Below are 25,594 nucleotides of genomic sequence, written 5' to 3'. Positions count from 1 at the left end.
CAGATTTCCACAGACTTTCTTCTAGGACCTTCCAATTACATGTTCTATCTCTCCCAGACCCTCCACAGACCAAGACCTTTTCTTTCTGTGGAGCCATGTTACGATATTCATGAAATAATTGGTCAACCTCTGGGGGGAAAGGTCAGAGAAAGCCAAGCACCAACAGAAACTAGAGCCTGAAAAGTTGGTGAGAAGTGACAATGGTTGATAGGTCAGAGAAAAAGTTAAGGGGCAAAAGTAAAGCAAATGGTAAGACAGGTGAGGCTGAAGGATGCAAAAGCCCTAAGCAAGGATGCCTGAAGAAGAGAGTACAAGGACTAGAGCAATAGTACAAAGGGTAGAGCATTTGCCCTGCAAATATTCAATACCTGGCATCACATTTGAGCACCCAAACACCAACAGAAGTAACCTAAAAGTAACCCCTGAGCCTTGCCAGGTGTGGCCCAAATTAAACAAACAAAAGCAAAAACAAAAGAGCCAAAGAACCCCTTAGAGCTGCCAATCTGGTCAACATTAAATGAGTCAAGGTTGGCAGAGACAAGGGCCCAGCTTGGGCATCAGTAACTCAAAGAGTGAGTAATGGAGCCATGACAATAGTCTCCTAAAATCCGGAAGTGCAATTCTAAGGGCAGGACTGATGGGGTTCAAAGGTCATGAGATGGTTATGGTTATGGTTAGTGACTGTTATGTGGCCTCCATCCTATCCCCATATAATCACCATGTCAGCTAGTGAGGGTGATAGCTGGGCCTGGACAACATGAAGGACAAAGGCCATTTGCTGGCTGTTTCAGAGGTGTGCACTTCTTAAATGGCACCATTGAATCTCCACAACTATGGGGCCAGGGCTGCCATCCATTCACAGATGCAGAAATCAGGCCTTACATGGTTATGTTACTTACCAAACCAGAATCACACTTATTGACTGTGGATTGGGTGGACAGATGGAAGGAGAGAGGACAGATGGACAAAGGGAATAAAAGCCAGGCTGCCAGATTGCTTCACTGACCTCCTCTTAGTGGGAGGAACAAGACTGAGCTCCCCCCACCCCCAGGCCTGTCAAAGGGAGCAGAGAGGACAGTGGGTCAGGGCACACAAGCTGGCTGCAAATTGGCAAATATTTATGACAACCCAATTTTGTGGAGAGTGGAGGAAAAAAATAAACCACCAACGCTCCATTAGAGAGAGAAATGGCCCTGTCTGCCTTTCCAAGCTCAAATCCATCAAGGAAAACCCAGAAGGGGCATGTAGAGGAGGCGAGGGAAATTAATACAGAGGGGCAAGAGCTTGTCTTGCATGGGGCAGACTCTGGTTTGATCCTCAGCACCCCATAGGCTCCCCTAAGCACCATCAGGAGTGATTCCTGAATGCAGAGCCAGCAGAGCACAGCCAAGCACACCCAACAAACAAACAAACAAGCAAAAAATGAGAAAAGAATATAAAAAGGGGGCTGGAGAGATAGCAGAGGTGGGGCATTTGCCTTGCATGCAGCGAATCCAGGATGGATGGTGATTCCAATTCCAGCATCCCATATGGTTTTCTCAAGCCTGCCAGGAGTTATTTCTGAGTGCAGAGCCAGGAGTAACCCCAAAACACACACACACACACACACACACACACACACACAAAGGCTGTGGTGGCTAATGTTGAATGTTCCAGACCAGCAAAGTTTTTCTTCTAGGAATCTGTGGAATCGAGTTCTTAGGTCAAGAGGAAACAAAACAAGATGGGAGATTGGGGGTAGGGAGGTAGAAAACTGGAGTGGGGTAGGGGATTAGAGTGGAGGGGGAAGTTTGGAGTGGTGGGAAAGGAAGCACCACCCCACAGCCTTCCCTTCCCAGCTAACTGGGCTTTGTTTAAAGCAAGATCAGATTGGGCCTCTGTACTTTGACTCACTCGCTGCCTGACAAAAACCAGATGCCAAATGCCTCCCAGCACTGCACCCAGGCCTCTGCCTTTAGAAAAATAACAGGAGCCAGCCAGGCAAGACTCAGCAAAGAGCACGCCTCCCAGGGCCAAGTCCCCACTTTAAGAAAAAGCAGAGTTGTAAGCTTGAGAGTGGAAAGATTAAACAAGGTGGACTCTGCACCGCCTCCTTTGTCCAGTCTGGAAGTCTGGAACTTTCTCCTGAAACACCACTTTAGGTCAATCTTTGGAACTCTTTTATTGGGGGGAAGGGCACAGAGGCATTCAGAGGTTACTTCCGGCTCTGTGCTCAGAAATCATTCCTGGTAGGTTTGGGGACCATATGGAATGCCCAAACACGAAGAGGTGTGTGCAAGGCAAATGCTATTGCTCTGACCCCAATCTTTGGAACTCCTGAGCGAATCACCCGTGGATACCAGCTACCCACAAAAGCCCTCCCTGTGAGTTCCCCTAACTTGGAGACACCCTGCTGATCTAAGCAGACAGAGCAACACTTTAGCACAGCTCAGGAACAGGGGTTCCCTTTTCAGGAAAGCTGAAGAGAACAGGAGTGAGGGAGCAGAGGCAGGGCAAATCTGCTTCCCAGACAAAAACTAAAATAAAAACCATACATTGAGCCCTAGAAGAGGCATGAAATTCGGCCACCAAGCTCCAGCCCATTCCTCTGAGCAAATGAAGTCAGAAATAAGTGGCATTGTGTAAAAACTGGAGACCAGATGGCCCGGATCCAATGCACAGATTACAGAAAGCGATGCCACCCTATCTCTGCTTCACACATAGGAGTCAGGGATGAAAACTGATTAATAAAGTGGCAAGGACAGCCCCTCCTGCTGCCAAGGGGCTCTGAAGATGCTAGGGCAGGAAAGGAGATAAAGAAACACAATAGATCTGTGTTGGATCTGCTTGAATTTAGGAGTCCCTGCCTGTCACTTTTTCTCTCATTTTATTGGCTAAACAGGTCCCATGGCTTAAATCAAACCTCCAGATAAAACAGGGATCGTGTACATACCTGAGCTCTAGCTACTCTCACTTCTGAAATGCTGGCTTCTCCTTCCCATCTTCTAGCATTTAGTGGTTGACAATTACCTTACACTTCTATTATGGCCTCAAAAATCCCAGCGGCAAGCCAGATAAATCAAAGCCTTTCTCTGAATTTCCATTTGTCATTTCCCAAGTCATTTCCAACTCTTGGAGTCATCAAATCTTCCCCACCCCAACATGCCATGGGCCCTTCTCTGGACAGCTATTTCCTTTGATAATTTTCTCCCCCACATACCACAGCTTTCAATTCTGATCTCACCTCCTGTAACTGAAGGACTCCAGGAGCCCAACCTGGCCTCTGGGCTTTCACTGGCTTTCACTGCTAATTGAGTTGTTATGCCACTATATGCCTCCCTCCCCCAGTCCATGTTCTTAATGCTTCAGCTGCTCTAGGGTCCATGATACTTTAGGATAAAGGACAATCCTCTCCCACAACATCAATCAAGAGCCACTTGCTAAGCCTATAATTTGCTGTGGAATTAGTCCAGGCCCTGTCTCCATGGACTCTGTCTCCCAGTATCAGCTGTGACAGCCACTTCTCAGAAGGCCCTTCTGCTCTTCCTACAAAAATCTGAGTCCTTCTTAGTCAGTCAGGGTCCATCTTGGAATCCAACCATCTCACTTGTGTCCTTCATTTTACCTTGGAAGCTCTCCACAGGTGAGACACTGGCTCTGAGAACAAATATCTATCTGCTTGGGAACAATGACTCCCAAAGGAGAGTATAGAGGTGAAGGCGCTAGCCTTGCACCTGGCCATCCATCCATCCCCAGCACTGCAAAGTCTCCTGAATACAACCAGGGATCATCCCTGAGTACAGAGCCAGTAAGCAAGTTTGGAGAGTACCTCTGGTGTGAACCCAAAACTATAATAAAATAGATCAATAATAATAAATTCCAGAGCCAACGAGAACTCAATGGACTCAGCACATGCTTTGCATGCAGAAAGCTCAGTTTTACTCCCTAGCATTTCATGATCCCCCCAGACACTGTCAGGAGTAACCCCTGAGCAATCTTGTATGGACAAAAATAAGGGATAGTCCAGTCTAGGATGCTTCAGTTTTCAGTAGTAGCACACAGTAAAGCAACTGGCTAGAAACAGAACAGAGAGAATATCAAACAAAGATGTTAGGCCCGTAGTACTAACATTAAAGGACTTTGTTCTTTTATTTTGGTTTCTGGGCCACACTCCAAGCTCGGGGATCAATCCTGGTGGGCTCAGGAGCCATATGAGGTGCTGGGAATCAAACCCAGATAGGTCTCCTGCACTGCAAGTGCCCTATCTGCATATTATATCTCTTTAGATTGGTTCTTTCCAACTATTCCTTCTGGCGACCTCAACAAACTTGTTTCTCCTCTTGGTGTCAAAAAGGCTGCATCATATCCTGGAGTCTGGTGGAGGTGATCTCCCTGCTTCTGTGGTTTCTTTCTAAGAGCCTTTCCCACCACTCACCCCAGCTGACTTCTTATATTTCATTAGTTCTAATGTGTCACACACTCAGATCCAAATTAAGCGCCTCAAGGACAGGTTTAGATAAATCTGTTTCTATCCTGGAGCTAAAAGTAAGACTGCCTTTTTCTCTGGAGCAGGAGGAGAGGAAATGACATCCAAACCCAATTAGGACACTGCCAGCAACTAGAGAAAGGAAAGGCTGTTTCTACTTAACCAACAGGGTTTGCCACATGAAGGACCAATGTCATGTCTTTGTGTTTTCATTCACTTGCCGCCCCCATCCTGTGCTGGCACCGAAGGACATGCAACAAATAGCTGTAGCATTGAACCCAACTCAAAATTATCCTGTGGGTGTGAGAAAATAGTAAACATCATACATAATAGGAAGGCACAATTGAACCTTGTGCCTTAGAAACAAAATGGGAAAGAGGCCCATGAAATCCAAACAGATGCAAAAAAAAGGGAACTTAGCAGAGGAGGTCTGGGGGGATCTAGTCCAAGTCCTGGGCTGGGCCTCAATCCCAGTTCTGCAGATAGTCAGGCTCCAGGCCAAAATGCTGAGCTGCTCCCAGCAGGGCCCAGCTGGACCTTCTCCTCAGCTCAACTCTCACCACCAATGGGCCAGTGGTCTACATTCAGAAGTTCTGGCTCATGAGGCCAGAGCGGTGGCGCAAAAGGTAGGCCATTTGCCTTGTACAAGGACAGACTGTGGTTTGATCCCCCAGCGTCCCATATGGTCCCCCAAGTCAGGAGCGATTTTTGAGTGTATAGCCAGTAGTAACCCTTAAGCATCATCGTGTGTGGCCCAAAATCCCAAAAAGAAAAGCAAAACAAACAAAGGTTGCTCTCCATGAGTTAGGTCAGTCTCTACCCAGTAATATGATGGGCACACACAAAATATGGCATAGGCATACCTGAGCACAGGACGTCTGGGCTTGAGGGGCATCAATTCCTTTGCTCAAAAGCAAGTGCTAAGGTTATAGCTTGCTGGGGCCTGGGTTCAATACCTGGCACCAAGCTGGGAATAGTGCCCGAGTAGTGTGGCTAAGAAACCAATGAAAAATACATTAAATAAATAAAATAACAAAAACGTCTCCTCCAGTTCTCCTCTTTTTTCTCTGGGCTAACTTGTGTTTGCTCTCCACTGCACTTTTCCAAACACTCTCCAGATACCCAGACATAGCAGACTCACAACTCCCCTGAGGCAAGGAAATAGCCCCAGAACTGCATAGAAAACACACAGAACACAAGAAAGGCCCTAAAGTCTCCAGGAAGCCTCCTAGAACAGCTCTATGAATTTTGCAAGTTGAGTTTGATTTGGGGGCTCAATTTGTGGTTTGATTTTTTTCCAATATGGGAGGTGACACTTCCTGGGTTGCAGAATATGTTCAATACAGTCAACTGCAAGAACTCATTGATCAGGAGATTTATTCAACACTCAATACACATTAATCGAGCCAGATGACCCTGTTGATATTTGATGATTTGACCTACAAAGATGATAGTATCCTTTGCTCTACCTAACATTTACTTGAGATCAGACGACTAACTCGCTTAGGAGAGCTTGGGGTAACAGAACCAATTGGGGCAACAGAACCAATGACACGAACAACCTCTCTCCTAATGGAACTCATAGTCTCCTACATGAAAGGATTCACTAGAACAGGGGTCTTCAAACTACGGCGCGCGGGCCACATGCGGCCCGCAGAGGAGTCTGATCCAGCCCGCCAGCAGTGAGCGCTGTTTGGTTGCCTGCCAGCATATACACTCAGTGTATATCCAAATATCAGGAACCATGCACTCAAAATGGTAACCATCTGTGGTAGCACTTATGCCTGTGAACAGACTTTTTCAAGAATGAAACATCTGAAATCTCCAACCAGATCAAGATAAACTGATGCCCACTTGCATCACTTGTTACTGCTGGCATTGACAAATATGGAACCGGACATTGACCATCTCTTTAGCCAAAAGCAGGCCCACAGTTCCCATTGAAATACTGGTGCGTGGTCTGTTTATTTATAAATGGTTTTCATTTTATTTATATAAGATATGTGCAGTATGAATAGGAATTAGTAGCTCATATAGTCCGGCCCTCCAGCTCTCTAAGGGACCGTAATCCGGCCCCCCACTTTAAAAAGTTTGAAGACCCCTGCACTAGAACATAGTACATGCCTATTTTCAAGACTGTGATTAACTTTATATGAGTTTATTTGCCCACTGCCTCCTTTTTTTGCTTGCCAATGAACTGCAAGGTTCTCTTCCATAACACACACTGGAGCAAGGGCAAAACCAAACACTAGATATTTATTAAAAATATTAATTCTTGTCATATAAGAGGCCAACACAGGTGCTACAGAGAGGGGGGAAACAGTAATTTAAATAATCTCATGAGGCAAAGATCAGGGCTTCACTCATTGGGAATTCCCAATACTAACAATAAAGCTGTGAGGGACTTCAAAATCTGTCTTTGTTCTACATCTGAGCCACCAGCAGCCTCCATTTATGATGCTGCATAGGGACCATTTAAAATACTTATGAGGAGGAACTGTTTTCAACCACAATCTAATAGTTCCAAAATTCCATTTACATAAACAACAAGTATGATAATTGCACATCATTCTTATTTTTCTCCTAGAGCAGGATCCCTAAAGATTTTTATTAGGCGTGCTGTTAGCCCCGTTTGAGTTACAGTATTGACTTCCAACCAATAATGACTGAAATTCTGGAAAACTATGTGGTAATTCAGGCACTTTCCTACCATTCAAACGCATCCATTACATTGGTTCTTTGTCGCTAGGAATTTTGTCATCCTATTAAGCAAAAGGATCAAAGACTGTCTGGTAAGTAACAGTCACCCAGTTCTCCTGCAGACCACTTCAGGCTACAACAACCTGTGCTATCAGCAGGGAAGTGGATGGAAAGCTAAAAGCAAAAGACAATGTGAGAACAATTATATACAGCTCAATGACACGTGGATGAAGTTGTACTGAATTTATAAGCAAAGTGTGTCAATGTTTTATTCGACCCTGCCACACTGGTTTTCTTGATTGGTTGGGTAGACTTTGTTTGTCTGTTTGTTCGTTTAGGCTTTTAGACCATACTCAGTGAAGAACAAGAGCTACTCTTGACTCTGCACTTAGAAATTACTCCTGGTAGGGCTGAAAGGTCCAGCTCATGACATGAAGCTCACCACAAAGAGTGATGAGTGCAGTTAGAGAAATAACTACATTGAGAACTATCCTAACAATGTGAATGAATGAGGGAAGTAGAAAGCCTGTCTAGAGTACAGGTGGGAGTGGAGTGGGGAGGAGGGAGATTTGGGACATTGTGGATGGGAATGTTGCACTGGTGAAGGGGGGTGTTCCTTACATGACTGAAACCCAACTGTTGCAATTCAGCCCCTGAAGAGGTTGACTGATAGAGGGATGGAGGATAAGGCCTTTCTCCTCCAGCTCGGACCATATGTCTGTTACTCTGTTCAGTCGGCGGTTCTGAGGTGAATGCAGCGGGAAGAAAGCCAACAGGCAGTCAGGCTTCTGAAGAAAACAGCTCTTTATTCCGTGAAGAGGCCAAAGCCAAAAGGCCTAAGAATAGATTCAGGACAAAGAGCCCCTCGCCTTCCACAGACCCTTGTTTTTATGCCCCAGAATCAGGTACCACCCAATGGTGGGATCAGGTACCACCCAATGGTGGGAGCAGAATCAGGTACCACCCTTGGGTGGGAGCAGAATGCCAGGTCACACCCTAGGGTAGGGCACAATCACCGATCAAGGTAGGGTCAGTAACATAATAATCCCATAAAATGTTTACATACACAACACCCAACTACAATCATATTTGTAATCAAGGAGTTTAAATAAAAATATAAAAAATTAAAAAAAAATAGAAATTACTCCTGGTAGTGCTTGAGGGACCATATGGGATACAGGGGATGAAACCAGGATCTATCACATACAAGGCAAATGCCCTGCCAGTTGTATCATTGTTCTGGGCCCATGGTTGGGATTTAACAAGCTCTGCTATAAACACCACTGACCACAGATCTCCATTCTACCTTCCTGCATCTTCCTGTGACTCCAGCCTGAATACACTGCACAGACACACTGAGTTCAGGCAATATTTCAGGCATGTTTGAGCTGTCGCTGTTCTCCAGTTCAGCAGAGATTTAGGAACACACTGGCCACATTCATGGGCCATCTTGAATGCTCCCGATATAAGAATGGTCAGCAGGCCCTGTACCCAGGCCAAGAGCAAAGAAAAATCTGTCATCAGCAAGAAGAGCATCCGGTGTTCCTGAAAGATGCCAAAGTCCTCTCCTGCCACCTTTGTGGAACCTTGCAAATCTCTGGAAAGCATACAAAATGATCAGGAGCAAAAGGGGGAAGATTATGCTCTGAATATCTTAAAAGCTCAGTTACTTAAAACCCTCCACAAGACCTCAAGTCATGCCCAGGCCGTTACAGATGACAGAGCAAAAAAAAAAAAAAGCCTGCTTGATTAAAGCTGAATGCCTCTACATTTGCAAAAAAAAAAAAAAGGGAAAATATGCAGAAGAAAAAGAGAGTCAAATTACCCAGCTCCAGGACATGGCAATGCTGAATAAATTATGACAGGAAGGCACATACAATAATCATAGATTCACCATAAATACCACAGCCCTTGAGGCTCTCTGATTTACTTACTTTCTCTGAAAGTACACATGGAATTCAGCCTTGTTCTGAAGCCAGGACTGGCTCTCCCCAAACTCCATATATGGGAAATTATAGCTCGCCAGTGGGAAGGCCAACATGTGGGCAGTGTCTTCATTAAAGCACAGATGACATACAGCCAGAGGCACATCCTTCTCCATCCACTTTCATCCTTCTAGAAGTCTGCCACTTATGGGAAGAGACTCACAAAGAGTTGGCCTCCAAATACTATGCATGAGAAAGTAATTGGGGCTGCATTCCCCGTACCCCCAAGCCTGAACGGTATCCTGGACACCCTGCTAGAGACCTGCACACCTTGGGCAAAAAAAAGTGTGCAACTGGGACTTCAGAATAGCACCCTGCTATCTGGATCATGCAACTACCAAGAGGCAAGACTGACCAAGAGTCAGGCCAGCCCTTGTTGGTTTTGAAACATCAGGAAGTTTCTTACATGAAGCCATGTAGAAAATGTGAGGAAAATCATAGCTCCACAGTGCCCTGAAGGATTGTGCGGTTTTGGGGTGAGCCTAGAGCAAATCCATCTGCTTCACTGCTCTTCCAAGCAAAGAACAGATGAGCCCATCTGTGAATTCCCAGCGGACTCAGCCTCTCCAAACCCAAAGGAAAATATTGTGAAACAAGCTCAGAGGAAAACCAGAAAGGCCACTAAGCAGTGCTGTATCAGGGGTACAGTGTGGGGGATGGCAGAGATTCCATGTCCACCTATTCCTTTGGGACTGAGGCCATTTCCCCTCAGTACAGTTTATAATTTACCTGCAGCCTGCAGGCTTAAGGGCCTGATGGAGAAGGCAGAGAAGAGGGACATGGAAAATGTAGATTGGTGTCTCCTGAGGGCTTCTCCCAGTGGGTAAGGAGACCCAGAGCTGATAGAAAAGCTTCTGGAAAATAGGCCAAAGCCAGGGGAGCCCCCACACTATCCCACAGCTTCCATATACCCAGTCACCCCATTCAAACACATCCTAAGGGTATTCAGTTGAAAATCCTATAGAGACTAGCTACCTGAACAAGGCAAAGCCTATGATCTCTCTCTCTCTCTCTCTCTCTCTCTCTCTCTCTCTCTCTCTCTCTCTCTCTCTCTCTCTCTCTCTCTCTCTCTCTCTCTCTCTCTTTGTTCTTGCTTTCCAGAAATTCAGTACAAAGTATAATAATTCCAATTCTCAATACACAGACATATCTTCCGCGGTTAATAAGGACACTGCACAGAGCCAGAATTCTGGGGGATATTTGCACACTTTCAAAAGAAAGACTCTGCCCTTCCCCTACCTCCCCCTCCAAGTACCCCCTTCTTTGGCAGTCACAGTCTTAATCCTAAAAAAAAAAAGCTACAGGAGAGCTGTTAATAAAACAGGAGAAAAAAGATATTACTATCATTTAAAGAAGAAAAAAAAAGACTCACTTGAGGGAGAGAAGGAAGTTCCCTGAGGTCAGATTGCTTTTAATTAATCTTTCTATTTATTAAAGATTAAAAGTACAGATCAGGTGACAAACTTTTCAACATGGTTTAAATTTTAATTTTTGGTATTTGAGATAACAGAACAGTGTGTATTTGTAGCAGGCACTCAAATATTTGTCCAATGAGCAAATGAAGTCTTTTTTAGGGGCAGAAGCCGTGACGCAAGCAGTAGGACATTTGCCTTGCACGCGGCTAACCTAGGACGGACCTCGGTTTGATCCCCCAGCATCCCATATGGTCCCCTAAGCCAGGAACGATTTCTGAGGGCATAGCCAGGAATATCCTCTGAGCGTCACCAGGTGTGGCCCCCAAAAGAAAACAAAGCAAAGAGTCTAATTGAGTGACTGGAGAGATAGTACTGGGGGAAAGGCACTTGCCTTGTTTGCATGAGGCTGACCTGGGTTTGATCTCTGACATCACATATACTCTCCTGAGCACTGCCAGGAGTATGCCCTGAGAATAATCAAACAAAACCCAAACAACAACAACAAAGAACCTATAAGGTCTATGCCGCGACTTCAGGATGGATGGCAAGCCTTGATATTGATGAAAGAATTCAAGAACTTCAAAATGGCAACTATTTTCAAACTAGAGGGACCTTCCAGGAAACCTGCTTTGGCTCCAGAGGGTCCCCAGAAAGTCAAAAGAGGGAGCAAAAAAGTCAGCAATACTGTGAAAATATCATCTTTCTACAACTGCTACAACTGCGAGGCTAGAAGGAAACTGCTTTGTCTCGGCTAAAAGTTCAGTTCTGGGACAACAAGTCCACCTCCCTGGATTCTCAATTACCATTCCTTCTAAATAAATATAAGACTCATTTGGAAATGGAAAATATAGGAAAACTTCTCATTTTTCTCCTACTCTCTGAGCACGCATATCTGTGTTCAGATAGTGTGATAAGACAGAGTCCAGTATTTATTGTAGTACTCACTAAAATTTCTTCTCCTCCTTAATCTCCTCCTCCTTCTCCTTCTGTTCCTCCACTTCCTCTTTCTCCTTCTCCTCCTCTTTTTTTTGGTTTTTGGACCCATACTCAGTGGTACTCAAGACTTATTCCTGGCTCTATGCTCAGGATCACTGCTGATGGGGCTTAGGGGACCAAATGTAATGGAACCCAGATCACCTACAATTAAGGCAACTATGTGGACTATCATTATGGCTCTTAAACTCCAAACAGACTTTCTGTATTTTAATTCAACTAAATTTCAAAAATTACGACTAAAATACTCAATGTAATGGTGCGTGCATCCTTAATTTGTTGGATGTGTTTTTGGAAACAGTAGTCAGAATAAATAAGTGAATTATTTTCATTAAATATATTAGGATGTAGGAGTAGTGTTTTTTTTTATTATTATGGTCCTTACTCTTGATAAAGCAAGACAAAAATGACTCCATTATTAGTTACTGAATGAAGCTCACAACTCCCCAATGATTTTACAAATTACAGCTTCCACTAGCTATAAAATAACCAAATCAGTTCTGATATGACCATAAAATTAAGGCTGCAAAAATAATATAGTAAATCACTCCCTTTAAAATCAAGTTGTTACACAATATGTTCTATATGGTTCCATTTATGTCAGGGAAAAAAATCTATTATTTATGTCAGTGTATGCATAGAAATTATAGACTATGTTCTAGAAGACTATATATCAGACTAGAAAGACTATATATCAGGCCCAGTAAGGGGCATGAGGCTGAAAAGGAAAATTTTATACTTTACTTTGTATCTGTTATATTTAGTTTTATTTTTTTTAACAATAGTGTCATATTCAGGCTACCTTTGTCAAAGTCAAAATTCAACTTCTCAGCTATGAAGAAAAATGAAATCTTGTCATTTGCAATAACACGGATGGACCTACAGGGCATTGTGTTTAATGAGGAAGAACGACAAATACTAAGATTCCAATCATCTTCATAAAGAAACATCGAAACGGATGAATAAATAAAGCAAAATCAACCTGCGGACTATAAGATCAAATTAACGATTATTGGAAGAGAAAGAAGGAGAAAGAACATACATTAGGCAAAAGAAGTCAACTGTATGGTGAAGGATGGAATTAGATTTTTAGTGGTGAACAGACGTGTGTTGAGTTATAATGATGTGCCACTGAAACTTACATGGTAGAAACCAATATTGCTTTAATTAAAACATGAAATGCATGGAATCAAGCAAATATATGTTACCTTGAAGCTGACATCCATCTTCTATCACCCTACTGCTATATTTTACCCTCAAGCACTTCCTTAAAGTATGACCTAATTGAAATCAATTCTTTAATGAAAATTAAGGCTATCTGATATAGGTATTATACCTAAGAGGTTTTAAAATTTTCTCTCACTGGGAAACATTTTGACTTAGGAAAAAATTGGGAGGAGAGGGGCTAGAGTTATAAGGGTTAAAGAGCTTGCCCTATAGAACCTACTTTAATCCTTGGCACTTCATATAGTCCCCTGCTTAGCACAAGGAACAACTCCTGAGCACAGAGCCAGAAGTAGCCCTAGAGTACTGTTGGGTATATCCCCCAAAATAACTAAAACAAGATTTGTCTTTGAGGTCAAAGAGATAGCTCAGAAAGCTGAGAGCATGCTTTGAATGCAGTAAAACCAGGGTTAAAGCCCCAGCAACACATGGTCCTCCAAGCACAATTTGGAACAATTCCCAAGCAAAGAACTGAGGGTAGCCCCAACACTGCTGGATATGAACGCCCCAAAAAATCTAAACCAAAAGAAATCTTAATGGAGCAAGCTATACATGGCCAGATTAGGTATTGGGCCAGATTAGGTAAATGGGCCTGTAGCAATGGATGGTTCCCCAGCTCTGAGTCTCCTATTGCCCTTCCAAGGGAAAGTTCTTCCTAGCAAAGACAATTGAGGCCACAGTGCAAGCAAGCAACAGGCCAACACACCACCTAGTCTCCCTTTGGAAGCTCTCCAGGCTCACAGAGTTAAACTTGTGACCTTGCTGAAATTTCACAGGTGTTTAATGATGACATCACTAAATTTGCAGCAACGGGGCTAAGGGAGACTTCAAGATGAGGTTACGTGTCTCTTTGGTTGACCTGGAGACATAAAAGAGATGTTTGCCTTGAATGTAGCCAACCTGGGTTCAATCCCCATTATCCAATATGGCTCCCAAGTCCGCTAGGAGTGATTCTTATGTGCAAAGCCAGGAGTAAGCCCTGAGTACAGATGGGAATGGCCCAACCTCACACCCAATGAAAAAAAAAAAATATATATATATATATATAAAATAAGCAATCCAGTGTACTACACTGAGGTGCCTTTAGAGCTGAGCTAGGTTTATTCAAGGGTAAGCCATTGTGTTGGTCATCACACAGGGAGAAAAAAACATCAAATTCTGCAAGATATATGTGGTCTACCTGGAAGACAGGAGGGTTTTTTCATGTGTTTTGTTGTTGTTTTGGTTTGGTTTTGAGGTGACACTCAGAGGTTATTCCTGGCTCTGCACTCAGAAATTACTCCTGGCAGGCTCAGGGAACCATATGGGATGCCAGGATTCGAACCACTGTCTGTCCTGGATGGGCTTCTTGCATCTACTGCTGTGCTATCTCTTCAGCCCCCAAGACAGGAGATTTTAAACGCAGGGGAATCCTGGATTTGTGAGAAGTGCAGCAGCTTACCTGAATCATGGTGTGGTTTGTGAACTCAAAAACAGCCTACCACATACTGGTCTCCAGCCCTACTGAGGGTTCCCGAAGGTTGCCTCGGGAATGGAAATGCAAACTGCACCCTAACATAGGGGAAATAGTTGTTGCAAAAAATGAAAGCAGTCTTAAATGCATGGAAGCTATGCCAATGCAGGCAATCCTAAACTTACCCTGTGGCACCAAAGACTTGAAATCAGAAAGAACACAGGACTGGTACAAGATTTCTTGCCCAGGTTTATTGAAGCAAACCTTGGGGATCTGAAAGTTTATGGGAAGAGGCCCCCACATCCAAGCCAGACTGGGGAGCAATTTATCTGCATTCACAGATCACTTGGAACGTGGAATGTCTTTGTCCTAATCATGACACTTTTTTTTTTTTTTTGGTTTTTGGGCCACACCTCGTAATGCTTAGGGGTTACTTCTGGCTATGCACTCAGAAATCGCTCCTGGCTTAGGGGACCATATGGAACACCTAGGAATCAAACCACGGTCCGTCTTAGATCAGCTGTGTGCAAGGCAAACGCCCTACTGCTGCGCCACCACTCTGGCTCCATGACTCTTTGAGTTTGTAACACTAGGGATTAAATCCAGAGACTCATACAAACAAGGCAGACACTCAATCTCTGAACCCTATCACTAGCAGCTTTTCTTTTTCACTTCCACCTGCCTCCAAGCCTCCCATCTGCTCCTCCCCATGGTTCTATAAGACACCACCCACTAATAACTCTGGCACTTTCCATCTCTGTCTCTGATTCAAACATCCATACTCCACCCATACTTTCTGCATCCTTCGAGAAGCCTTTTCAAAGCAGTTCTTTATACCCCCCGCTGTCCTCCACTCCACAATTCTGCAAAGCTATTCCTCTCCTATTAAATAATTTCCAACATTCCAGTTTTTCCAGAAAGCTTTTCCAGACAGAACACTCAGGGTTTCTGTAGACTCAGTGCCTTCGTACTGCTGAGCTGAAAAGGAGACTTTACCAGTCTTGCCTCCCCCTTTCATCCAGCAAATACTCCTCAAAAAGCAAATGGTATCAGTCAATGACTTTGGATCTGTTTACCCAGTAGCTTCCTGTTTATTCTACTTCAGGCCTTAGACTATCACTTCCTAGCCGTTGTGGAGGGAAAGATCCACAGCTGAATGGGGTACAGAGTAAATCTCTTTGTTTTTGTTTTTGTTTTGGGGTCACACCCTGAAGCACTCAGAGGTTACTTCTGGCTCTATGCTCAGAAATTGCTCCTGGCAGGCTCGGGGGACCATATAGGATGCCAGGATTCGAACCACCATCCTTCTGCATGCAAGGCGAACACCCTACCTCCGTGCTATCTCTCCAGCCCCTGGAGTAAATCTCTTAAGAGCGGTTTAGGCAGGAACTTTCACTCAACGTCCATTGTCACCAACCCTATTATAAAGCTTTTTAAATGACATCAAACTACTTGCCAACCAGGGGAAAGTTAATATAATTGAATCTTTGATTCAGAATCTTCCAGAGCCCTCAGGCTCATCTGCTGCTATAATTATAGATGCGGAAAAAGATGTAGAGAACAGCAGACGGTGGCCTGAAAGCTTGTTTTCTAGAATAGTCCTTCATACTATAGTCACCTCCAGTGAAAGCCAAGTTCCAAAATTAAAAAAAAACACAAAACCCTATTTAATGGAGGATTCCAGTTAAAGGAGGTCCATGGCTCAGTGAAGTGCCTGCCAGGCGTGCCATAAATAGTCACTAAATCAAAGATTCTAAGGAGGCATTTGGCCAACATGTGGTTTTCTACAAATCAAACCTTGATTTTGAGGCAAGCACTCATTCCTTTTAAAAATCAGGGGGAATTTACATGCAGATGTCCCAAATTTCCTTAACTGAATAAACAATCTTTTTTCAGTGGAATATAGCTGCATTACCTTTGAAGAGGCAGAGAGAGAAAGAGAGAGAGAGAGAGAGAGAGAGAGAGAGAGAGAGAGAGAGAGAGAGAGAGAGAGAGAGAGAGAGAGAGAGAGAGAAACAGGTGTCCAATTGTGGCAAATGAACTCAATAAAAGAACCTAAAAATATTAGTCAATGGATGCCAAACCTGGACAATTCAGGGGCCAGCAACTGAAGCCATTTTGTCCAGTTCCTTGGTCTCGCCTCAGTGGAAGTGGTCAGCCTGGGTTCCAGGGACCTACCTGATCTTGGCCAAGAAAGCAAACTCATTTCCCTTTGAAGGTGCCATCTCCCACACTACCAGGATTTCCCGAGTTTCAATTCCTCCTCACCAAATCCTTCCTGTTGAATCAAATAATTAAGGATGGGGCTGGATGGCGATGGATGGAGGCCTTTGTGCTTAGGCCCCAGCCACGTGGCTTCATCCCCCATCCAGCTGGCGGGTCCCAGGCCCAGGTGAAAGGCGAAATCACTCACTCACAGGCAGGCATTAGGAAGCATCATCTTTATTCATGCCCTGACCACCACAGGTGTGTGGCCTATCTCATAACCTTTCAAGCATTCGGCCATTCTTAGCCCTGCATCTTATAATTCAGCCATCTTCCTGAGAGCCCCTCATCCCCATGCTCCAGGGTTTATCTACCTATTCCAAGAACCCTCCCAGGAATGGGCCGGGTATTGCAGGTAAGGTCACACCTAATATCCGGTTCCCAAGACCCCTCCCAGAAATGGGTGGGTCTCAGATAGGAACACCTAAATCCAGGGTGGAGTTACATTTCCCCCCTTTCTGAATTATAAAGACCCTTTTGTAATTTTGACTCCACCTTTAGCCAAAGGTGGGTCCTTCCCATTCCTGCAAGTCTAACTTAAGTCCTCTCTCACAATGTCTTCCCAAAGACCACCACCAAATGCATGGAGCTTGACTCTGAACTTCACAGAGGCCTGAGGATAAGACTCAGACCTGCTATTAGATGCTACCATTTACTATTTATGTACTAAATATACATTTATTAAAGAAGCATACTGCTACATCAAAAAAATGTTAATATCTTGGTGGCTACCTTTCAATAAAATTAATTTCCTTTGTTGTTCAGTTTATGTATTATTTTTATTTATTTATTTTAGGTTTTAGGCCACACCATTGCATACCATTTATTCCTGTGACTGTAAATATAGGCAATTATCATTCTTCCATCTCAGGCCCTGTGACTGGGCACAAGTGTATCCACAATAGGACACAAAATCACACACATATTTACAGTTAATAGTTTAACTCCTGGGGCTGAGTTGGAGCAGTGGAGCAAGCGGTAGGGCATCTACCTTGCATGTGTTAACCTGGGATGGACCTCGGTTGGATCCCCCGGCATGCCATGTGGTCCCCCAAGCCAGGACGATTTCTGAGCGCATAGCCACGAGTAACCTCTGAACGTCACCAGATGTGGCCCCAAAACAAAACAAAACAAAAAATAATTTAACTCCCTCAAAATATTGTTGGCCTTTTCTATAACCAAATTACAGCAATCCTCAGACCTGCTATTAGATGCTACCATTTACTATTTATGTACTAAATATACATTTATTAAAGAAGCATACTGCTACATCAAAAAAATGTTAATATCTTGGTGGCTACCTTTCAATAAAATTAATTTCCTTTGTTGTTCAGTTTATGTATTATTTTTATTTATTTATTTTAGGTTTTAGGCCACACCTGGCATTGCTCAGGGATTACTCCTGGCTCTGCACTCAGGAATAATGCTCAGGGGACCATATGGGATCCTAGGGATCGATTTTGGGTCAGCCATATGACTTACTCACTTTACTATTATAGCTATGGCCCCATATTGATGCATTTTTAAAAGGTTATTTTTAAAGGACTTCATGGGTGACCCAAAGAATTCAGAGAACCACAGAGGCTGAGAATCCCTCTTTGTTGCAGTTAAGACTCAAAGTCACTAGCCAGACAAACTTGGATTAAAATCAAGACTCTAGCAAGTTTCGACACTTTTCCTTAGAACAAAACTTCCTTCAACTCCAGGAAACAAGATGAGTTTTCCTCATTTTAATCAAAGGTGCCAATACAGAAACAGTAGCCTACTGTGAAATCATTCGTTCTTCAAAACCGAACAAAACAATCTACTTCCTGACACATAGGAGGCTGACTTGGGGGACTATGGTAATGAACCTGCCAGAGACCATCTTTAATGAGGCCCTGTATGCAGACTGTCATGCTATAGATCTGGCACATAAATGTTCTATGGACGCTTGAGGACTCCTGCTTCAAAACTCAGCATTCGCTCTTTAATTATATGCTGATATAAGCTGCTTTTCGATGTGACAATCGGTTCAGCTAGCTCAGGCCTTTCCACCAAGATTTCTTAAAAGGGCAGGGCTGAGTCTCTTACTCACACAAGGAGCAGTTTCTTAGACAAAGAAAGCAGGGGGGTGGGGGGTAGAACCCAAACGGTCCTAGCTTCCAAACCCTATTCTGCTTCTTATTACCTCTGACTATTATGCCAGAGACTAGAAGCTGGATTGCCCAAATTTGTTCTCTCTTCACCCTCCAGAAACAGAAGCGCTTTGAACAACACACTCAAATTGGATTCTCTGTTTTTGAGCCACACCCGGCAGTGTTTAGAAACCACTCCCAGCTCTGTGCTCACTGGAGGGCTGGAAGGATTATGTGGTGGCAGGGATGCAATCCAGGTCTCCAGCATGCAAAGCATGTACTCTTCGGCCTGAACACCCCTAATTAAGATTATGTTTTTTCCCAGCCTGCCTTGGAACAAAGTCTGGTGCTGCGATCAAGTTTGAACCAATGGAATATAAAGCAGAAATGCTGGGTGGTGGACTATCTCAGACGGTTTCTGAGACCAAGCTAACAATGGCATTTTAGACTTCGACATGACCTTGAGAATACAAACGGAACATGGAACGTGAGAAGAAGTTCCCCATTGTGAAGTACCATGACAAATCAAATTAGCTCTATAATTCACCCCAGCTCTTTAACCTTGCCTGACTTCAGCTTTCCATCTAAAAAAATAAAAAAATAAAAAAAAAGATTATCAGATGCAGGACCTTCCTGACAAGGTTATTGTGCAAGTTTAGTGAGACAGAGCTGGCTTCACAGTAAAAATGATGAAAACTAGGAGAGGTATATTACTTCTGTGACTCTTTTAGAGTTCAAAAAAAAAATAGATTGGGGTTTGGGGGGCCCAGAGATGACTGAAAAACATCCCATCCAGTCTAGTTGAATAAGAATTTCCCTCTCTATGGAGCTAGAGAGATATCATAGCAGTAGGACTTTTGCCTTGCATGAGGCTGACCCAGGACTGATGGTGGTTCGATTCCTGGCATGCCATATGGTTCCCGGAGCCTGCCAGGAGCAATTTCTGAGCTCAGAGCCAGGAGGAACCCCTGAGCATCACTGGGTGTGACCCCAAAACAAAAGAACACAAAGAATTCCCCTCTCTATCATCCTGATTGATTAAACCCTGCAGTATCTGTCCACCCATAAATCCTTAAAAGCTGCCAACTTAAGTTGTTCTCTTCTACCTTTGATCAGCCCAGAACTACTCTGAGCTCTCTCCCCTCAGATCATCAAAATTTCTTTCTGTCTCTCCTAGTCTCACCCTGTGGCCTTTCCCCTGGCCAACAGTGCCCTACTGTTCAAATCCAGGTCCTTCCTCCCCCGCCCCATTCCAAATGAACCTCTCTCCCCAAAGAGAAGCGAAGTTCTCCAGCATGGATCAGGAGACGTGCCTCATTTTTTCATTTTTCACTGCTAACACTTAAGAGTTCTTTCATCTTATTTGCGACATCAGCACTGATCTGGGAGGCATAACTTTTTATGCACAATCGAAATCTGCTTGATATGCTGAAAACTCCCATTCATCTCCTCCCATGATCTCTTTCCTGCTCTCTCTCGCACATGCCAATCCTCTTGTCTCTCCCACACTGTTGTCATCTCTGCCTGTCACTGTCACACACGTCGCTGCCAGGCACGGTCCCAACCACCTGGCTCTTTTCCTTTTTTCTCACACCACACCAGTCCCTACTCTCCTTCCTATTTTGGGGTCCCAGCTCCACACAGTCTCAGCCTAAATGTCCTACTGATTCAATCAGGCCCAGACTTAACAATAGATTTGGAGAGGAGTAAATATGACTCGTGGCTGTCCAGGGAGCCCAAGGGCTACAACAGGCAAACAAACCACAGTCCAGAGTTGTTAGAGAAAGCAGATATCCAGACCAGAAGGAAAAAAGAACTCTGAGCTACATAAATGTCTGACACAGTAAAGCTTGGAAAAGAGCAGAAGGCTTAGGTCTTAGGACACGGAGGGACTTGCCAGCATGTTCTTTAACCTTCATTAATCACCCCTGGGGTTTTCCAACTTCCGTGGCCACTTTGGGGCTGCCAGTCTTCATAATTATCCATTGCTTTTTCAGTGTATTTGGCCTGACTCACTCGTGACAGACATTTTATTCCATGGGTGTGACCTGCATGGGTATAAAAACCTCAGGAGTCTACGCTGCATCAAATCCACATTCCACAGGAATTTACATCACACAGAGAGATTGCTGACACAGGAGTGTGCAAGGCAGACTGCTTGGTGGAAATGAAACCCCAGCATGGGCTTTGTTCCATCCCTGGGTCCCTTCTGCCACTCCGACGTCAAGAAAGTAGTAGTAAGATTTCCTGCCAGCCCCAAGTCCAAGCCCTGATGGCCAAGAAGAGTTGAGGAAAGTTGCCCAGTGAGGTTGGTCAAATGGGGCATTGGTGATGAAGCCCCGCCATGGTCCCAAACACATGTCTGTCCCACAGCCCTGTCACCTTTCAATTCATCTCTTTGGGGGGACCGGAGAGATAGCACAGCAGTAGGGCATTTGCCTTGCATGCAGCTGACCCGAGAGGGACCCGGTTCAATTCCCGGCACCCATGTGGTTCTCCAGCCCGCCAGGGGTGATTTCTGAGTGCAGAGCCAGGAGTGACCCTTGAGCGCTTTGGGTGTGGCCCAACAAACAATTAATTAGTCAATAAATAAAGTTTAAAACAAAATTCATCTCTCTGTTCACATTCCCCTCTCTGGGACAGCCATTCACCCTTGGGCTACAAGGTGAGTACACTCAGAAGGCCCAGTGCCAAGGCCCCACCCAGTTCTACCCCATATTGCAGTTCAGCAGGTGGCTTTGCATTTCTTAAAAAGCCAAAAAAATTTTAAATAAATAAAGCCACCAATGTCACATCTCTGTTTATTGTGGCTGGTTCCTTCTGCCCTGAGGGCCATCCTCACAGCCACAGTTCCCGCCTTCACCAGGCAACTAGGATCCCAGCAGCCACCCCCATGATGGGCTTTTCTTCTCAGCACCCTCCGGAATCCCATGAGTCACTAGTCACTGTAGCTTAGACTCAGAGAGGATGACAAATATAGTATAATAAATATCAATATAATATTTGGGGCTGGGACAGGAGGAGCGAGTCAGGCTGAGACACCAGGAGACACAGCCCTGTTTGTCTGTGTCAGAGACTAAGGAGGATGGAGACTTAAGAACTCACACCCTTTGGGGCAGGAGTGCCAGCAGAGGGGGTAGGTAGGGCATTTACCTTGCATGGGGCCAACACGGGCTTGATCCTCGGCATCCCATATGTTCCCCCTAGCCTGCCAGGAGTGATTTCTGAAACCAGAGCCCGGAGTAACCCCTGAGTGCTGCTGATTGTGGCCAAAACAAAAAACAAAAAACACCCCCCCCCAAAAAAAAAAAAAACCCACATACCATACTAACTCTGGACACAGCAGCCTGGCCCAAGTTCCAAACTTCAGGGACTCAAACAAATTCATAGTTTTGCCTGAACATAGGGATTTTTGAGAAATACCAATCAGCACCCACATTTGATGAATGAGTCCCAATCATTTTTCCAAAGCAACCAGGATATTTAGAATATCTTAGAGTCTTTAACTGTCAGGAGATGCTCCTCCTCACACACTCACACACCCCCTATAGAATCACCCTACTCTCCTGAGATGCAGAGATCTCACTATCAGACTGAGATTTGAATTCCAGGTTCTCTAATGCCAAAACCTGCTTTTTTTCCCCAAACACCTTTGAACTCTCACAAGGGTGTAGATCAGTGCATCCGAAAGTCGACAATATTACCCCTGAAGGAGGGGGTAAGTAGAATGATTCTGGAGGTAGCAGTGGCCTTGGGTGCCAATTGGGGAAAGAGTTCCAGTAGGACACTTCTGAGGTTACCAAACTCATCTGACCTTTTTTGCTCCTTTTTCAGGAAAAAAAAAAAAAGTAGTGTGTGCAGATAATCTGGCACTGATAGACCACAGATACATATTCAAAATGCAAGATACTCTTGGAGGTGCAAACACCTGAAGCGGTCTCTTTGGAGTGGGGGAGAGGAACCCCAGGCACAGGTCTGAGGGAAGAGGAGGAGACAGAACAAACCAGATCCTGGCTGGTAAACTAATTCTGAACTCAGGCTGTGGCGTGAGAAGCCCACTCAAAATGGTGCCCAATTGGGGCCAGAGAGATAGCACAGTGGTGGGGCATTTGCCTTGCATGTGGCCGACCTGGGAGGGATCCAGTTGCATTCCCAGCATCCCAGGTGAGTCCAACCATCCCATGTGGGCCCCTAGCCTGCCAGGGGGAATTTCTGAGCGCAGAGACCTGAATAACCCTTCAATGTCGCTGGGTGTGACTCAGAAACCAATAAATAAATAAATAAAGTTTAAAAGAAAGATGGTGCTCAGTGGCACAACAAGTGTTGTAGAACTTGGCAACCAAAGAGGGCTAGACACAGAGGATCTTCCATGGGGAGAAGATCTCAAGGGTTCTAATCCAAGAGTCGATCTAAGAGCTGACTACGGTTCCCTCCCAGGACCATTCTCTTTCTCCTGCTTGAAGCACTCTGGTCCTTCCTCAGAGAAGGCATAGATACTGCTCCCGAAACAAGGCAGTCCAATCTCTGCACCCTCCAGCTGTGACATGGCCATCCGTGGTGAAGGGACACACCCACAGTCTCCAATTTACTAGGGCAAAGCCTCTCTCTTCAGCCCCCAACTTTACCTCTCTCTGCCAGAAACACACACACACACACACACACACACACACACACACACACACACACACACACACACACACACATTATCTCCAAAACCAAATTTATCAACAGCGTGGGAATGATGCCATACCATACATGGAAGGGAAAGGCACGGGGGCACCATATTTAAAACACAACTGGTAGACAATCCCTCCCCCCCCCCCCCACACACACACACAGTAAGTCTAAACCACGGCTGCACAGGACCCTGGGCAGACCTTGCCTCGAGACTTTGGGACAGATCCTGGATAGGAGGACACAAAGATTTCTTTTTCCAAACAAATCCCAAGATTCCATGGAGTGTGGGGAAGGGGCCTCTTGCATGATTTTTCTTTCAATCTATGCCACTAGCTGCTGCCTCCTGGTGTCCACCAGAGCTGAAGACACATGGGGCAAGTGCCCCATTCCCCCATGCAGCCACCCAGAGCAGATTCAACTTTGCCACGGATCACAGACCAGCAAAACCACTTACTTACCCAGTACAGCCAAACAGCTCAACACAGGGAGGACGCCCTTCATGTCGGCAGTGGACAGAAAGACCCCCAAAGAGACTTCCTCCTGTCCCAGCACTTAAGCTCTCATTTCTTCCATCCAAGGGTGGCTCCAAGCACCGTTTTTTGGGGAAATGGAAATGAGTTCAGCAAAGGAGAGCTGGTAGAAGAAAGAGTGGAGCTAGGAGGCAGAGCGGCTGGGAGGTGGGGGGACAGAGTTTGAAGTCCCCTAGGCTGTAGGAAAGTCCTGAAGCATTGTTGGAGGTGTTTTGAGCTTGGGTCCCATCCTCTGCTTGGAATTGGAGACGGCGAGCGTTCGATTAATCCTCCAGGAAAAGCGGGAGGAAGAGAGTGAGGGGAGAGAGAGAAAAAAAATCCTTTCATCCACTGATTATACAGAAATGTCCTTGGCTTTGCCAGTCAAGGTGTCTGTCATTCCTCCTCATTCGGTTTCCTCAAGGCAGGTTTTGGGAGAACCTTTGAGCACTCCCCAAGCAGTAGGCTGGCATCCATCCATCCATGCGGGCGTGCCTTTATCCAAAAGTCCTTCTCCTCCGTGCATGATGGGCAGAGGGGTTTGGGGTGGGGGTGGGGGTCACCTACATAGGATTTGCTCTGGAACCGGTCTTGCCAGGTGGGCAGCCCCCCCTAAAAATCGTTGCAGCCGGCCTGGCGGCTCTGGAACAAACGTGGCAGGTGAGTCCAACCAAGGCACCTGAGGGTCCCCTTTTGCGCTCAGGGCGCATCTGCCCCAAGGGACGCGCAACGGTTCCTGCAAGTCTTGGCCCCCCAAGTTCCACTCCTGGCCATTCCCTGAGCTTCCTACCGAGCCGGGGAGCCCCACCCAGGTCCGGATCACCCTGGGCAGGGGTTCCCGAGGTCCTCCGAGGTGGGGTAGCCACTCCCGGCTGCACCCCAGAACCTAAGAGCGCAGCGCAACGGTGCGCACGGTGCGTCCCAGGTGGCACGGCTATTGTTCCCCTTTCTCGGGTGTCTCTGGACCCGGAGCCGACCCGGGAGGCTGGAGGAAGCCCGGGCTCCCCTTTTCTGCTCCCCGATCGGCTTGGAGAGAGGTGTAGGGCCCGACCCCAGAGCTAGATCTAGAACAGCCCTGTGCGCCCTGGCTTCCCGGGACTCGCCTCTCCACCCCCGAGGTCCCCCCTGGCAGCTCCAAACCTCTCCCAGGCCTCTCCCCAGCTCTCCAGCCGCCTCCTCCGGCCTCTTCCCTGGGCCCCGAAGCTCGCCTGGCCCCTCCCGAGTCCCCGCCTCCAGGCCCGGCCCTGCCCGCCTCTTCCCGCCACCCCCAGGCCCTGGACTGCGGGGTGCCGGGTGCCCAGCTCTGCACCCCCAAGGTGGGCTAGGACCAAGCTAGGGTGCCAGCATCACTGCCCCGTGGGTCCCCCCGCAGTCCTCAAAGTTCCTCTAGGGGGGCTCACAGCAGATCCACCCAACCCCTAGACCCCCTTTGGCAGGGCCCAGCACTTCTGCTGAGCTTGGAAAGGGCAGCTCAGCTCGGCTCTCTCCCGCGCGCGCCTATCCTTCTCACTCCTGGAGACAAAGCAAAAACAAAAAAAAAATCTGGGACTGGCTGGCTGAGTTCTTCTGGCAGCTTTCTTTCTTTTTTTCTTGCAAACTGAACCCCCCCCCCAACTAGGAAGCAAATTGCTAGAAGTTGAGCCTCCAAGGCATTTCTCTCTGTCTCTCTGTCTCTGTCTCTGTCTCTGTCTGTCTCTGTCTCTCTCTCTGTCTCTCTGTCTCTGTCTCTGTCTCTGTCTCTGTCTCTCTCTCTCTCTCTCTCTCTCTCTCTCTCTCTCTCTCTCTCTCTCT

General features: G+C 45.8%; 1 protein-coding gene across 1 annotated transcript in view; it reads right to left on the bottom strand.

The window, feature by feature from the left end:
• Positions 1–24,978, bottom strand: part of IGSF3 (immunoglobulin superfamily member 3) — a 107,482-nt gene extending 82,504 nt beyond the window's left edge. Inside the window, exon 1 of the mRNA XM_049765900.1 lies at positions 23,753–24,978. Coding sequence (XP_049621857.1) covers positions 23,753–23,795 — 43 coding nt within the window. The 5' untranslated portion in view covers positions 23,796–24,978. The remainder of the gene's footprint in view (positions 1–23,752) is intronic.
• Between the last annotated feature and the right edge of the window lie 616 nt (positions 24,979–25,594).

Source organism: Suncus etruscus, chromosome 19 (genome assembly GCF_024139225.1).
Source record: "Suncus etruscus isolate mSunEtr1 chromosome 19, mSunEtr1.pri.cur, whole genome shotgun sequence".
Taxonomy (NCBI): Eukaryota; Metazoa; Chordata; class Mammalia; order Eulipotyphla; family Soricidae; genus Suncus; species Suncus etruscus.
Note: the sequence above shows the minus strand (reverse complement) of the source record. Positions and strands in the feature narration are given on the sequence as shown.